Source organism: Oncorhynchus kisutch, linkage group LG11 (assembly GCF_002021735.2).
Source record: "Oncorhynchus kisutch isolate 150728-3 linkage group LG11, Okis_V2, whole genome shotgun sequence".
Classification (NCBI taxonomy): Eukaryota; Metazoa; Chordata; class Actinopteri; order Salmoniformes; family Salmonidae; genus Oncorhynchus; species Oncorhynchus kisutch.
This window is the reverse complement of record NC_034184.2, coordinates 49,292,390-49,309,021: the sequence shown is the minus strand read 5'-3', so window position 1 is coordinate 49,309,021 and position 16,632 is coordinate 49,292,390. Positions and strand designations below refer to the sequence as shown.

The following is a 16,632-nucleotide window of genomic DNA, read 5'->3' as shown; positions in this document are numbered from 1 at the left end:
AGTGTGTTCGGAACATAGAGTAAAAAGAGCATATTTCTTGGCGCGGAAGAATAGATTCAAGGCATAATGGTTGGATGTGAGTACAGTGGAGGTAAACCTAGGCATTGAGTGACGATGAGAGAGGTTTTATCTCCAGAGGCACCATTTAAACCAGGTGAAGTCACCACATGTGTGGGGGGTGGAACAAAAGGGCAAGCTAAGGCAAATTAAGCAGGGCTGGAGGCTCTACAGTGAAATAAGACAATAATCACTAACCAAAACAGCAACATACAAGGCATATTGACATTAGGGAGAGGCATGTGTAGCCGAGTGATCATAGGGTCCAGTGAGTAGCTAGGCGAACTGGAGACACGGCGATTCAGACAGCTAGCGGGCCGGGGCAGGGAGATAGGCCTCCGGGGGACGTCTCAACAGAAGAGCCTGTTGAAACCCCCTCGGACGGTTACGTCGGTAGACCAGTTGTGATGGATCGGCGGGGCTCTGTGTCGGCAGTAAAGGGTCCAGGCCAATTGGCAAAAGAGGTATTGTAGCCCAGGAATTGGCTGATGGATCTTTTCGGCTAGCCATGAGATGGGCCTAGCTCGAGGCTAGCTCCAGGCTAACTGGTGCTTGCTTCAGGACAGAGACATTAAACAGGAGTAGCCACTTGGATAGCAGCTAGCTAGCTCCGATGATCCGGTGTAAAGGTTCAGAGCTTGCGGTAGGAATCCGGAAATATGGTAGAGAAAAAGCAGTCCGATATGCTCTGGGTTGACATTGTACTGTGGAGACTGGCAGGAATTGACCGGGCTGAGGCTGGCTGATGTCCGAGTTAACGGTGATGACCGCTAGCAGTGGCTAACTGACTACTAGCTAGTAGCTAGGTAGCTGGCTAGCTTCTGATGGGGTTTTGGTTCTAAAGTATAAAAAAAAATAGCAGATCCGTACCACATTGGGTGAGGCGGGTTGCAGGACAGTATGTTCAGTCTGTAGATGGAAATTGAGATTAAACATTTTAAAAATATATATGATCGGCGGGGCACTGTATTGTTGGTTAAGTGCTTGTGAGTAAGCATTTCACTGTATGGTCTACACCTGTTGTGTTCGGCGCATGTGACAAATACAGTTTTATTTGATATGTTACACACTACTCAAAGAACAGCCATTACACTCATAAAACAACTGGTTTCAACTGGGCACTAGTTAATTTAGCTGAGCCGATGATTTGTTCCTGTGAAAACTGATCCTAGATCAGCAATTCTACTTTGAGATGTTGCTTTATGAATACGTTCCCCAGTGTCCACATTTACCTATATTTTACTAGGCAAGTCAGTTAAGAACAAATTCTTATTTTCAATGACGGCCTAGGAACAGTGGGTTAACTGCCTGTTTAGGGGCAGAACGACAGATTTTGTACCTTGTCAGCTCGGGGATTTGAACTTGCAACCTTTCGGTTACTAGTCCAATGCTCTAACCACTAGGCTACCCTGCCGCCCCAATGCCAGGAGGACTTCACATAATCAAAGATTGGTACTGATTCAAGTAATGATGTAGCGATGTAAAACCTAATGGAGAGAGACAGAAAGAGAGAGAAAGCTATAGACTCATAGAGAGAGAGGCTGACAAAGAGGGAATAGAGAGAGATACAGTTGAGTGTGAGACAGCTATGGTATACAGTAAGGGCCAGTACCCGTTTGGAGTGTCGCTGGGCTCTCCTGCGGATGCGAGGCCTGGTGCGGTTGGGGCCTTCAGCTGCATCCTGGACCCAGCCTCGTGTCAGCACCACCCCCGGCCCCGGGCCGAACACACCCCTCTCCCTTAGCAGCTCCTCCTCCACACACAGCCACATAGTCCCCAACCGCTCCCACTCATAAACACACAGCTGCAGGAGAGGGAAATTAATGTAAAAATAAACATTGGGGGAGATAAGAAGAGCGTGAAAATTACGTATGGGGAATATTAGAGGCATGTCAGAATTATGTTGGGGAACCATAAGAGGAATGTAAAATTATGGAATGTAATAGGAATACTGTAGGAATGTAAAAATGTTCCACAAAAGGCTGTTCAATCACATTCTATATGGGCACAAAAGATCTCACAGTACCTGTGTGTGGTTCTTCCTCAGCTTCTCAAACATCTCCTGACCTCTCTTCAAATGGGCCTCCATACAAGACAGGAACTCCTAGAAAGGAGGAGAGAGACAGAGAGACAAATCAAATCAAATGTTATGGTCACATACATGTTTAGACGATGTTATTGTGGGTGTAGTTATTGTTTCTAGTGCTATGCCACTTGTAGTTTCTTCTCCGTAATGAGTTTGGATCTGAGTATCGCCTCGACAATTTCTGATTGGTCCCAGAAACTGATGGGTTGGGCCAGTAATTTGCCTCCCAAGTGGCACAGTGGTCAAGGCACTGCATCACAGTGCGAGGTGTGCCACTAAAGATCCTGGTTCGAGTCCAGGCTCTGTCGCAGCCGGCCGTGACCAGGAGACCCATGACACGGAGCACAATTGGCCCAGCGTTGTCTGGGTTAGGGGAGGGTTTGGCTGGTAGGGATGTTCTTGTCCCATCGCTCACTAGTGACTCCTGTGTCAGGCTGGGCACAATGCATGCTGACACGGTCGCCAGGTGTACAGGCACCTTGGTGCAGCTGGCAACCCAGCCAAGCAGTACAGCTTGGCTGGGTTGTGTTTATGATGACGTACGGCTCTCGACCTTCGCCTCCCCAAAGTCCATGCGAGAGTTGCAGCAATGGGACAAGACTACCAATTGGATACCACGAAATAGGGGTAAAACAATTATAATAAAAGACAATGTAACGTCAAAATGAGGTCTGTTGTACAAAAAAGTCATCTGCGATCTGGATCATCTCTAACCAGAGTATGAAAGCCTGGTTAGAGATGATTTGATACTCTGGTTAGAGTTAGAGCCGAGAAGTAGCACGGAAAAATCATCTGTCCTTGGTTGCAACACTCACTAACAAGTTCCAAACTGCCTCTGAAAGAACGTCACAAGAACTGTTCGTCGGGAGCTTCATGAATTGGTTTCCATGGCCGAGAAGCCGCACACGAGCCTAAGATCAACATGCGCAATGCCAAGTGTCGGCTGGAGTGGTGTAAACCTCGCCGTCATTGGACTCTGGAGCAGTGGAAAAGCGTTCTCTCTGAAAAATCATCTGTCCTTGGTTGCAACACTCACTAACAAGTTCCAAACTGCTTCTGAAAGAACGTCACAAGAACTGTTCGTCGGGAGCTTCATGAATTGGTTTCCATGGCCGAGAAGCCGCACACGAGCCTAAGATCAACATGTGCAATGCCAAGTGTCGGCTGGAGTGGTGTAAACCTCGCCGTCATTGGACTCTGGAGCAGTGGAAAAGCGTTCTCTGGAGTGATGAATCAAACTTCACCATCTGGCAGTCCAATGGACAAATCTGGACAAATCTTGGTTTACCTGTCTCAATGCATAGTACCAACTGTAAAGTTTGGTGGAGGAGGAATGGTTGGGCTAGGCCCCTTAGTTCCAGTGAAGGGAAATCTTAACTCGACAACATACAATGAAATTCTAGATGATTCTGTGTTTCCAACTTTATGGCAACAGTTTAGGGAAGGCCCTTTTCTGTTTCAGCATCACAATGACCCTGTTAAAGAACTTGACTGGCCTACAAAGAGCCCTGACTTCAACCCCATCGAACACCTTTGGGATGAATTGAACCGCCGACCGCTAGCGAGGCCTAATTGCCCAACAGCAGTGCCCAATCTCAATAATACTCTTGTGGCTGAAAGCAAGTCCCAGCAGAAATGTTCCAAAATGTTGTGGAAAGAAGAGTGTTAAAGCAGCAAAGAAGAAACCAACTCCATATTAATGCCCATGATTTTGGAATGAGATGTTCGATGAGCAGGTGTCCACATACCTTTGGTCATATTGTGTATGTAGCGAACATAAAGAAGTGAAAGGATTCCATTTGAGTCGTCAGGCAACACTACTATGACTATCCCTCAAAGTGTGTTACATTATAATTATAATCAATGTTCAGTGATCATTTAGACCAGTTCTACAGTACTGTGTGTGTAAAAACAACACACCTCAATAATTCTGTATGAAAAACAATGTCCCATCATTTCCTTATGACCTTTCTGTAGCGAAAACAGCCACTTCCCATACTGCGTATTTATATTAGTATGGTTTGTTTCATCATGAAATTACCATACACTCATATAATTACAGCTCATATAAATTGCATTCAGTGGGTGAAATAAGCTAGTGGCTACACAGCTTTCCAATAATACTGTCTATGGATCTAAACCTTTGGTGTCTGTGATCTAATTAGCTTAAACATTAATATCTCAGTGGTACGCTGCGGCAGTGGGCAGGGTGCAGTGGTGTGTCTGTGAGTCCTTGTGTGTGTCTGTGTGTGTGCATGTCCTTCTACTACATTAGCACTAGCTAGTGACACTTAGGACTCACATTGGCACGGCTCACAGAATCATTAAGACAATCATCACAACATAGGCCTCACTGAGAGGGTGAAACAACATATCTCCTGCCATAACGTGTGACCGAGAATGCACATTTCAGTCAGTTACAGACAGAACATTACAGACTAAATGAACATGCTGCAGACTTGAGCTTCAGTCATGGTCGTGGATGGCTAACTCGATTTCTTTGTGGTATTGGTAATCATATTTCTCTGCTCTACTGCCTACACCTGGGGAAATAAATGCAATGTTTTATTAAATACTTTAAAAAAAAAGAAGAAAAAAAAGAAACAGAATATAAAATCCTTGTGCGTCAATCTAAGTAACATAATCACAAAATCCCCATCAAAATCTGTCAGTTTAAGATACGAGTTTTTACATATACTATCTCTATGTTGGCTTTCCGCATCTGGGGTGAAAGATGGCCGAGCTACAGCAAACAGTGTTTGACTGACCATGAGACATTCTGAAAATCGGTCATCTCACGAAAACGTCTATAGAGTTCCAACGGGTTGGCCTACAAACTATTTCTCCGGTTTGCTCTACAACCTCTACAACCCCCACAACTGTCACGGGACTTGTCTGAAAGAAACCCATACAAACGAGTGGAAGTATGGAGGTAGTTTTGTGCCAACAAAAATAAGAGGATAACTATGTGTCCAGAAAAAAAAAAAAATTACCTGAGCTTTCTAGATATAGGACAGACATAGGACAGACACTTCAAAATCTTATTCCTTATTATTTATTTTTTTACTATCTTTTTTGCCATTTATGAATGTGTTATTCAATGCGTTTCTATGGGCTACAGTAGTAAAGGCCGAATTCAATATTTTATCAAATATATTTTTTTATACATCATTTTTATACCTAAAGGGGTACTAAAATTCAAAATCAATGCGCTGAATGATCCATGCTATGACCATATTAAAACAATTCCATATGTTAACTTAGTACACCCCCACCCCCCAAGAGCTTGAACTCTAATCCCAGATACAGATTGAAACCCTAGTGACTGTATATGGCATTCCAAAAGCAGGCAAAAATGTGACAATACAGTATAGAAGACAGAAACAAATGAAGGAAGAATTGGAAGCGAAATTGAAGAAATATTAAAGAGAGAGAAGAAAATGGGCCTAATGAACTTGATCAAATGAAGCCACATTTTAAAAGATAAACACACCGTCGCTGCCATCACCACCATCTATAATTTAATTCCTTCATTTGGACAAACATAAGTAATATATAGCATTAATTACCCTAATTAGCAGATAGCAACCTCATTGGCTCTTTAAACACTGCATTAAAAAAACACAACTCATCTCTTCCCCTATGCAATTAACATCACACACACATTTGTGTGTGTGGGGGGGGGGGTGTAATGTGTGTGAATTGCACCAGTCCCTCCTGCATCAAAGCACCCCCACAACATGATGCTGCCACCACTGTGCTCCACGGTTGGGATGGTGTTCTTCAGCTTGCAAGCCTCCCCCTTTTTCCTCCAAACATAATGATGGTCATTATGGCCAAACAGTTCTATTTCTGTTTCATCAGACCAGAGGACATTTCTCCAAAAAGTATGATCTTTGTCCACATGTGCAGTTGCAAACTGTAGTCTGGCTTCTTTTTGGTGGTTTTGGAGCAGTGGCTTCTTCCTTGCTGAGCGGCCTTTCAGGCTACGTCGATATAGGACTAATTTTACTGTGGATATAGATACTTTTGTACCTGTTTCCTCCAGCATCTTCACAAGGTCCTTTGCTGTTGTTCTGGGATTGATTTGCACAGATTGTTTGTACAGATGAACGTGGTACCTTCAGGCATTTGGAAATTGCTCCCAAGGATGAACCAGACTTGTGGAGGTCTACACATTTTTCTTCTGAGGTCTTGGCTGATTTCTTTTGATTTCCCTATGATGTCAAGCAAAGAGGCACTGAGTTTGAAGGAAGGCCTTGAAATACATCCACGGTACACCTCCAATTGACTCAAATGATGTCCATTAGCATATCAGAAGCTTCTTGTAACGGTTTTCTTTAGGTGAAGTAGAGGCGGACCAAAATGCAGCGTGGTTGTTATTCATTGTACTTTTAATAAAGAAACTGTACACGAATAAACTAACAAAACAACAAACGTGCGAAAACCTAAAACAGTCCTATCTGGAGCAAAACACAAAGACAGGAACAATCACCTACAAACACACAGTGAAACCCAGGCTACCTAAATATGGTTCCCAATCAGAGACAATGACTAACACCTGCCTCTGATTGAGAACCATATCAGGCCAGACATAGAAATAGACAAACAAGACATCCAACATAGAATGCCCACTCGGATCACACCCTGACCAACCAAAACATAGAAACATACAAAGCAAACTATGGTCAGGGTGTGACACTTCTAAAGAGATTACATACTTTTCTGGAATTTTCCAAGCCATTTAAAGGCACATTCAACTTAGTGTATGTAAACGTCTGACTCACTGGATTTGTGATACAGTGAATTATAAGTGAAATAATCTGTCTGTAAACAATTGTTGGAAAAATTGTGTCATGCACAAAGTAGATGTCCTATCCGACTTGCCAAAACTATAGTTTGTTAACAAGAAGTTTGTGGAGTGGTTGAAAAATGAGTTTTAATGTCTCCAACCTGACTTCAACTGTATTTGATTTTGAATTTCAGGACCTTTAGGATATAAAAATATATACAGTATATAAAAAATTGGATAACATATAGATGTTGTCCTTTACTACTAAAGCCCATAGAAACGCATTAAATTACATATTCATAATAGGCTCAAATAAATCATAAGAAACAAGGTTTTGAAATGTCTGTCCTAAATCTAAGAGATATTTTTAAAAACTCAGGAAATATATACAGTGCCTTCAGAAAGTATTCAGACCCCTTGACTTTTTGCAAATGTTTCCACATTTTGCTAAGTTTTCTTCATCAATCTCCACACAATACCCCATAATGACAAAGCAAAAACAGTCTTCTTGGATATGACACTACAAGATTGGCACACCTGTATTTGGGGAGTTTCTCCCATTCTTCTCTGCAGATGCCCTCAAGCTCTGTCAGCTTATATGGGGAGTGTTGCTGCACAGCTATGTTCAGGTCTCTTCGGAGATGTTTGATTGGGTTCAAGTCCGGGCTCTGGCTGGGCCACTCAAGGACATCAAATCAAATTTGATTTGTCACATTCGTTGAATACAACAGGTGTAGACCTCACAGTGAAATGCTTACATACAAGCCCTTAACCAACAATGCAGTTTTAAGAAAATCAAGAGTTAAGTAAAAAATGGAAAATTAAACAAATAATTAAAGAGCAGCAATAAGATAACAATAGCGAGACTATTTACAGGGGGTACCGGTACAGAGTCAATGTGCAGGGCCACTGTTTAGTCGAGGTAATTGAGGTAATATGTACATGCAGGGAGAGTTAAAGTGGCTATGCATAGATAATTAACAGAGAATACCAGCAGAGTAAAAGAGGGGGGGGGGGGGCAATGCAAATAGTCCAGGTAGACAACTTATGGCTTTGGGGTAGAAGCTGTTAAGAAGCCTTTTGGTCCTAGACTTGGTGCTCTGGTACCACTTCCCATGCGGTAGCAGACAGAACAGTCTGTGACTTGGGTAGCTGGAGTCTTTTACCATTTTTAGGGCCTTCCTCTGACACCGCCTGGTATAGAGGTCCTGGATGGCAGGAAGCTTGGCCCCAGTGATGTACTGGGCTGTACACACTACCCTCTGTAGCACCTTGCGGTCAGAGGCTGAGCAGTTATCATACCAGGCAGTGATGGTGCAGCTGTACAACCACATTTTTTCAGTTTCCCGAGGGGGAATAGGCTTTGTCGTGACCTCTTCACGACTGTATTGGTGTGTTTGGACCATGACAGTTTGTTGGTGATGTGGACACCAAGGAACTTGAAGTTCTTAACCTGCTCCACTACAGTTGTCCTGGCATCACATGGCAGGGTCTCTGACCTCCTTCCTATAGGCTGTCTCATTGTTGTCTGTGATCAGGCCTACCACTGGAGTTGTGCCTGGCCTTGCAGTCATGAGTGAACAGGGAGTATAGGAGGGGACTGAGCACGCACCCCTGAGGGGCCACCCTGTTGAGGATCAGCGTGGCGGATGTGTTGTTACCTACCCTTACCACCTGGGGTGCAATAGACATTACATCATCTGTGGATCTGTTGGGGCGGTATGCAAATTGGAGTTAGTGTATCTGGTATAATGGTGTTGACGTGAGCCATGACCAGCCTTTCAAAGTACTTCATAGCTACAGAGTGCTACGGGTTGGTAGTCATTTAGGCAGGTTACCTTAGTGTTACCTTAGTGTTCTTGGGAACATTCAGAGACTTGTCCGAAAGCCACTCCTGCGTTGTCTTGGCTGTGTGTGTTTAGGGTCAGTGAAGGTGAACCTTCACCCCCAGTCTGAGATCCTGAGCGCTCTAGAGCAGGTGCACTTCAGTCGAGTCTCCTGACACATAGTGTTTGTGAGAGTCTCCCCGTTCCATAAAGTGGTCATAATAGTGTTGTAGGTTAAACCGTTCCGGCGCTACAGACTATTACATGAGAAGACCGATTTTCTGGATGTCTCATGGTCTGACGAACACCGCTTGTTGCGGGGCCAATGTGATGAAAAATATATTCTGTTAAATCCTATTTCCTGACTGCTCTGCCTTTCAGAAGGTAGAGACCATTCATCAAGCAGTCGATGGTCTGTCAGCAGATGATATGATAAAGAAGAACACAAAAACACGCCTGCTTAGGTGGCTCGACACACACACGCGCGCGCCTTGTGGGGACACGGAATTCAGTCCCAATCAACATTTTTTTTTTTACCTTATCCCCAAAACCTAACCTTAACACTAACCCTATCTCCTAACCCTAAAACTAACCCTGGCTCCTAACGCTAAACCTAATTCTAATGCTAATTTTAACCTTAATCCACTAGAAATAGTATTTGACCTTGTGGGGACAAACAAAACATCCTCAGTTGGTCAACTGTTTGTTTACTATTCTTCTGGGGACGTCTAGTCCCCACAAGTATAGTCAAACACGTCCACATGCACCTAAAGCACCACACACACACCAATGTCACTGTGCTGTGTGCGTTGGTCCATCCAGCCCTGTGGGTGTGTTTTGATTATGTCTGTAAATGGATCTGGATTGTCCCATCTGACCACCCCTCAGTTGGCCCAGTAATTGATATCTGTTAGTTTTATCTGTAGTAATACACAGACACACACACACACGCTCAGGCTGCTGTTGAAGGTTAAAGACGCGCTTTTTGTTGTTTTCCTCCCGAAACACGCTGCCCACATCATTATTTCTTCCTGCAGATGAGGACGTCGCACCATCTGGATCAGGACGTGGAGACGTATTACTCATGCACACAGGCATGAAATACAGCGTCTCTCTCTGTCTTTCAGTCTTGCCCCACAAACTGTTTGTTTGTGTGTGTGTGTGTCTGTGCATGTCTCTCCCTTCGCATGTGTGTGTGTGTGTGTGTGTGTGCGTGTGTGTGTGTGCGTGTGTGTGTGTGTACGTGCGTTACCTCCACAGTGCCAGTTTCTCTCCCCAGTCGTTTGTGTACAGAGCGAATAGCAGAGCTGATTACACTATCTTTCCTCTGGGTGGTGCTAGTCAGCTTCCTCTTCACATTTCCTGACGGGACAAAAACCATCAATCCTTCAGTCAGGCATTCAAGTGCAAATACAAGTATAAATACAAGTGTGCAGGCCTGAGTATATTACAAGATCGGTAGATCATACTGATGCGGTTGACTTTTTCAGGTATAAAGATCTGATATTCTGTGCAGGCCTGCGTCTCACCTGTGTGTATACCTGAGTGATGTGTATGTACGTCAATTAATGTGTGTGGTTTCACCTGTGTGTATACCCGAGTGATGTCTGTCTACGTCCATGCCTGTGTGTGGTCTCACCTGTGTATAACTGCCACACCTTGAGTGCTATCTCTTCCCACAAAGGGCTGATGTCACTCATGCTGACAGGTCCCATCCTCTGCGTCTGATTAGCTGAGAGCTCAATCTTATAGGTGTCTTCTAGAATGGTGCGTCTCTCAGTAAGGATCTTAGACCACACAGACTCTACTTGGGACATCAGCTCTGTAACACACACACACATTCAGCTCACTCTCATGGGTTATGGATGCAGGCCTTGACTAGGGACAACAGCTCAGCTGTCACTACTGTCACACAAGAAACACACAGTCCTACCTGTGTCTGAATCAGGTACTTGGCTGAGTGTGGTAGTGTGGCTGGTCTTAAGAGGGAACAGATGAGACAGGATTCTCCGCTGGTGTTTCTTGTGACTTTCAAACCCAAAGCCTATTGGGTAGCTGTAGGGCACACAAACAATACCCCATAGCATAGACCTACAATTAATACAAAGCCAGTGGCGACGCATCATTAAGGGCAGGTGGGGCTGAGCCCACCTGTTGAGACCCACCTGTTTAGCTAAAATAATAATAATAATAATAAATATATATCTATAAATATATATACAGTGGGGCAAAAAAGTATTTAGTCAGCCACCAATTGTGCAAGTTCTACCACTTAAAAAGATGAGAGAGGCCTGTAATTTTTATCATAGGTACACTTCAACTATGACAGACAAAATGAGAAAAAAAATCCAGAAAATCACATTGTAGGATTTTTTATGAATTTATTTGCAAATTATGGTGGAAAATAAGTATTTGGTCACCTACAAACAAGCAAGATTTCTGGCTCTCACAGAACTGTAACTTCTTCTTTAAGAGGCTCCTCTGTCCTCCACTCGTTACCTGTATTAATGACACCTGTTTGAACTTGTTATCAGTATAAAAGACACCTGTCCCCAACCTCAAACAGTCACACTCCAATCTCCACTATGGCCAAGACCAAAGAGCTGTCAAAGGACACCAGAAACAAAATTGTAGACCTGCACCAGACTGGGAAGACTGAATCTGCAATAGGTAAGCAGCTTGGTTTGAAGAAATCAACTGTGGGAGCAATTATTAGGAAATGGAAGACATACAAGACCACTGATAATCTCCCTCGATCTGGGGTTCCACGCAAGATATCTCCCCGTGGGGTCAAAATGATCACAAGAACGGTGAGCAAAAATCCCAGAACCACACGGGGGGACCTAGTGAATGACCTGCAGAGAGCTGGGACCAAAGTAACAAAGCCTACCATCAGTAACACACTACGCCGGCAGGGACTCAAATCCTGCAGTGCCAGACGTGTCCCCCTGCTTAAGCCAGTACATGTCCAGGCCCGTCTGAAGTTTGCTAGAGAGCATTTGGAAACATCATGCTTTGGGGCTGTTTTTCTGCAAAGGGACCAGGACGACTGATCCGTGTAAAGGAAAGAATGAATGGGGCCATGTTTCGTGAGATTTTGAGTGAAAATCTCCTTCCATCAGCAAGAGCATTGAAGATGAAACGTGGCTGGGTCTTTCAGCATGACAATGATCCCAAACACACCGCCCGGGCAACGTAGGAGTGGCTTCGTAAGAAGCATTTCAAGGTCCTGGAGTGGCCTAGCCAGTCTCTAGATCTCAACCCCATAGAAAATCTTTGGAGGGAGTTGAAAGTCCGTGTTGCTCAGCAACAGCCCCAAAACATCACTGCTCTAGAGGAGATCTGCATGGAGGAATGGGCCAAAATACCAGCAACAGTGTGTGAAAACCTTGTAAAGACTTACAGAAAACGTTTGACCTCTGTCATTGCCAACAAAGGGTATATAACAAAGTATTGAGATAAACTTTTGTTATTGACCAAATACTTATTTTCCACCATCATTTGCAAATAAATTCATAAAAAATCCTACAATGTGATTTTCTGGATTTTGTTTTCTCATTTTGTCTGTCATAGTTGAAGTGTACCTATGATGAAAATTACAGGCCTCTCTCATCTTTTGAAGTGGGAGAACTTGCACAATTGGAGGCTGACTAAATACTTTTTTGCCCCACTGTATATATGTACACACATACACATAATTTTAGTTGTCTGTTTTTACCAAGATGGCGTAGCAGTGAAGACGTGTTTTGTTCATGTCTCGTGTATTTTTCGTATTTTTTTGTATGTATATTTCAATTTTATTTTCAATCTCTTTTCGATTTTTAATTCGATTATACCTTCTGGTAACCTGTCTCACCCAACTATTATTTTCAATTTTAGAACACATTCAAGAACCTCCAGAAGCTAACCAGCTAATTAGCTATTCAGTCATTGTTAGACACTGCTAGCGGCTTTTACCTTCTGCACAGATACCAGCCCTGTTCTTAGCCTGGATAATACTCGCCAGTCTACTAGTATCGGACTGTCTCTCCACAACAACGCCGGATTCCTGCCGTAATCCCTGGACCACTACTTCTGATCTTCACAGCTAGCTTGCAGCTAGCTAGCTCACAGCTTGCAGCTAGCTAGCTCACAGTGGCACCTAGTACCGAAGCTATCCCTGAGCCCCTACTCACGGCCTACTCAGCTGATCACCCGAACCCCACTAATACACGGCTAGAGCCCGATACTCCACCGGATCCTTGCTGTAAACTCTGGACCTTGGCACCGGATCACCGCTGCTACCGCCACTGCCACGAAGCTAGCACCAGTTAGCCATGAGCCAGGCGCATCTCCCGGCCAGCAAACTAAATTCTACAATACCTCTTTCGCCATCTGGCTTGGATTCTCTGTCGACACTGCGCCCCGCTGCACCACCACGACTGGTCTGCCAACAAATACTCCATCGCTGTGCCTTCAACCGGCCTCCGTCGGAGGGCTACTAACTTTAAATGCCTTGTCGCCTGCTAACGTAGTGGCGGGTTCCCTGTTCCATCTACTGCTGCCCCCTGGACACTATGATCACTTGGCTACATAGCTGATGCCTGCTGGACTGTCCATTAATCACGGTACTCCATTTTGTTTATATATTTTTTATCTGTCGGCCCCAGCCGCGAACTCAGGCTCTGTGTGTAGTTAATCCGACCCTCTCTGCCTAGTCATCGGCATTTTTCCTGCTGTTGTTGTGTTAGCTGATTAGCTGTTGTTGTCTCACCTTTTGTTTTAGCTAGCTCTCCCAATCAACACCTGCGATTACTTTATGCCTCGCTGTATGTCTCTCTCAAATGTCAATATGCCTTGTATACTGTTGTTCAGGTTAGTTATCATTGTTTTAGTTTAAAATGGAGACCCTAGTTCCAATCTTCATACCTCTAATACCTCCTTTGTCCCACCTACCACACATGCGGTGACCTCACCCATTACAACCAGCATGTCCAGAGATACAACCTCTCTTATCATCACCCAGTGCCTGGGCTTACCTCCGCTGTACCCGCACCCCATCATACCCCTGTCTGCGCATTATGCCCTGAATATATTCTACCATGCCAAGAAATCTGCTCCTTTTATTCTTTGTCCCCAACGCTCTAGGTGAACAGTTTTGATAGCCTTTAGCCGCACCCTCATACTACTCCTCCTCTGTTCCACGGGTGATGTGGAGGTAAACCCAGGCCCTGCATGTCCCCAGGCACCCTCATTTGTTTACTTCTGTGATCGAAAAAGCCTTGGTTTCATGCATGTCAACATCAGAAGCCTCCTCCCTAAGTTTGTTTTACTCACTGCTTTAGCACACTCTGCCAACCCTGATGCCCTTGCTGTGTCTGAATCCTGGCTTCGGAAGGCCACCAAAAATTCTGAGATTTCCATACTCAACTATAACATTTTCCGTCAAGATAGAACTGCCAAAGGGGGAGGAGTTGCAGTCTACTCCAGAGATAGCCTGCATGCCAGTAATGTCATACTTTCCAGGTCCATACCCAAACAGTTCGAACTACTAATTTTAAAAATTACTCTCTCCAGAAATAAGTCTCTCACTGTTGCCACCTGCTACCGACCCCCCTCAGCTCCCAGCTGTGCCCTGGACACCATTTGTGAATTGATCGCCCCCATCTAGCTTCAGAGTTTGTTCTGTTAGGTGACCTAAACTGGGATATGCTTAACACCCCGGCAATCCTACAATCTAAGCTAGATGCCCTCAATCTCACACAAATCATCAATGAACCCACCAGGTACAACCCTAAATATGTAAACAAGGACACCCTCATAGACGTTATCCTGACCAACTGGCCCTCCAAATACACCTCTGCTATCTTCAACCAGGATCTCAGCGATCACTGCCTCATTGCCTGTATCCGCTACGGGTCCGCAATCAAACGACCACCCCTCATCACTGTCAAACGCTCCCTAAAACACTTCTGCGAGCCGGCCTTTCTAATCGACCTGGCCCGGATATCCTGGAAGGATATTGACGTCATCCCATCTGTTGAGGATGCCTGGTCATTCTTTAAAAGTAACTTCCTCACCATCTTAGATAAGCATGATCCGTTAAAAAAATGCAGAACTAAGAACAGATATAGCCCTTGGTTCACTCCAGACCTGACTGCCCTCGACCAGCACAAAACATCCTGTGGCGGACTGAAATAGCATCGAATAGTCCCCGCGATATGCAACTGTTCAGGAAAGTCAGGAACCAATACACGTAGTCAGTCAGGAAAGCAAAGGCCAGCTTTTTCAAGCAGAAATTCAAGCATCCTGTAGCTTTAACTCCAAAAAGTTCTGGGACACTGTAAAGTCCATGGAGAACAAGAGCACCCCCTCCCAGCTGCCCACTGCACTGTGGCTAGGTAACACGGTCACCACCGATAAATCCATGATAATCGAAAACTTCAACAAGCATTTCTCAATGGCTGGCCATGCCTTCCTCCTGGCTACTCCAAACTCGGCCAACAGCTCCGCCCCCCCGCAGCTACTCGCCCAAGCCTCCCCAGCTTCTCCTTTACCCAAATCCAGATAGCAGCTGTTCTGAAAGAGCTGCAAAACCTGGACCAATACAAATCAGCTGGGCTTGACAATCTGGACCCTCTATTTCTGAAACTATCCGCCGCCATTGTCGCAACCCCTATTACCAGCCTGTTCAACCTCTCTTTCATATCGTCTGAGATCCCCAAGGATTGGAAAGCTGACGCAGTCATCCCCCTCTTCAAAGGGGGAGATACCCTGGACCCAAACTGTTACAGACCTATATCCATCCTGCCCTGACTATCTAAGGTCTTCAAAAGCCAAGTCAACAAACAGATCACTGATCATCTCGAATCCCACCGTACCTTCTCCGCTGTGCAATCTGGTTTCCGAGCCGGTCACGGGTGCACCTCAGCCACGCTCAAGGTACTAAACGATATCATAACCGCCATCGACCTGGCCAAGGCTTTCGACTCTGTCAATCACCATATTCTTATTGGCCTACTCAGTAGCCTCGGTTTTTCTAATGACTGCCCTGCCTGGTTCACCAACTACTTCTCTGACAGAGTTCAGTGTGTCAAATCGGAGGGCATGTTGTCCGGTCCTCTGGCAGTCTCTACGGGGGTGCCACAGGGTTCAATTCTCGGGCCGACTCTATTCTCTGTTTATATCAATGATGTTGCTCTTGCTGCGGGCGATTCCCTGATCCACCTCTACGCAGACGACACCATTCTGTATACTTCTGGCCCTTCCTTGGACACTGTGCTATCTAACCTCCAAACGAGCTTCAATGCCATACAACACTCCTTCCGTGGCCTCCAACTGCTCTTAAAACGCTAGTAAAACCAAATTCATGCTTTTCAACCGTTCGCTGCCTGCACCCGCACGCCCAACTAGCATCCCCACCCTGGATGTTCCGACCTAGAATATGTGGACATCCATAAGTACCTAGGTGTCTGGCTAGACTGTAAACTCTCCTTCCAGACTCATATCAAACATCTCCAATCTAAAATCAAATCTAGATTCGGCTTTCTATTCCGCAACAAAGCCTCCTTCACTCACGCCGCCAAACTTACCCTCGTAAAACTGACTATCCTACCGATCCTCGACTTCGGCGATGTCATCTACAAAATAGCTTCCATTACTCTACTCAGCACACTGGATGCAGTTTATCACAGTGCCATCTGTTTTGTTACTAAAGCACCTTATACCACCCACCACTGCGACCTGTATGCTCTAGTCGGCTGGCCCTTGCTACATATTCGTCACCAGACCCACTGGCTCCAGGTCATCTACAAATCCATGCTAGGTAAAGCTCCGCCTTATCTCAGTTCACTGGTCATGATGGCAACACCCACCCGTAGCACGCGCTCCAG

General features: G+C 44.9%; 1 protein-coding gene across 3 annotated transcripts in view; it reads right to left on the bottom strand.

The window, feature by feature from the left end:
* The window catches only part of wdfy4 (WDFY family member 4), a 167,247-nt gene that overhangs the window by 58,380 nt on the left and 92,235 nt on the right, over nt 1-16,632 (bottom strand). For all 3 annotated transcript variants that reach the window (XM_031835915.1, XM_031835916.1, XM_031835917.1), the window contains exons 40-44: nt 10,695-10,816; nt 10,401-10,583; nt 10,014-10,123; nt 2,084-2,161; nt 1,670-1,861 (exon numbers count right to left, since the gene is read on the bottom strand). In XM_031835915.1, the coding sequence (XP_031691775.1) occupies nt 1,670-1,861; nt 2,084-2,161; nt 10,014-10,123; nt 10,401-10,583; nt 10,695-10,816 (685 nt within the window). The remainder of the gene's footprint in view (nt 1-1,669; nt 1,862-2,083; nt 2,162-10,013; nt 10,124-10,400; nt 10,584-10,694; nt 10,817-16,632) is intronic.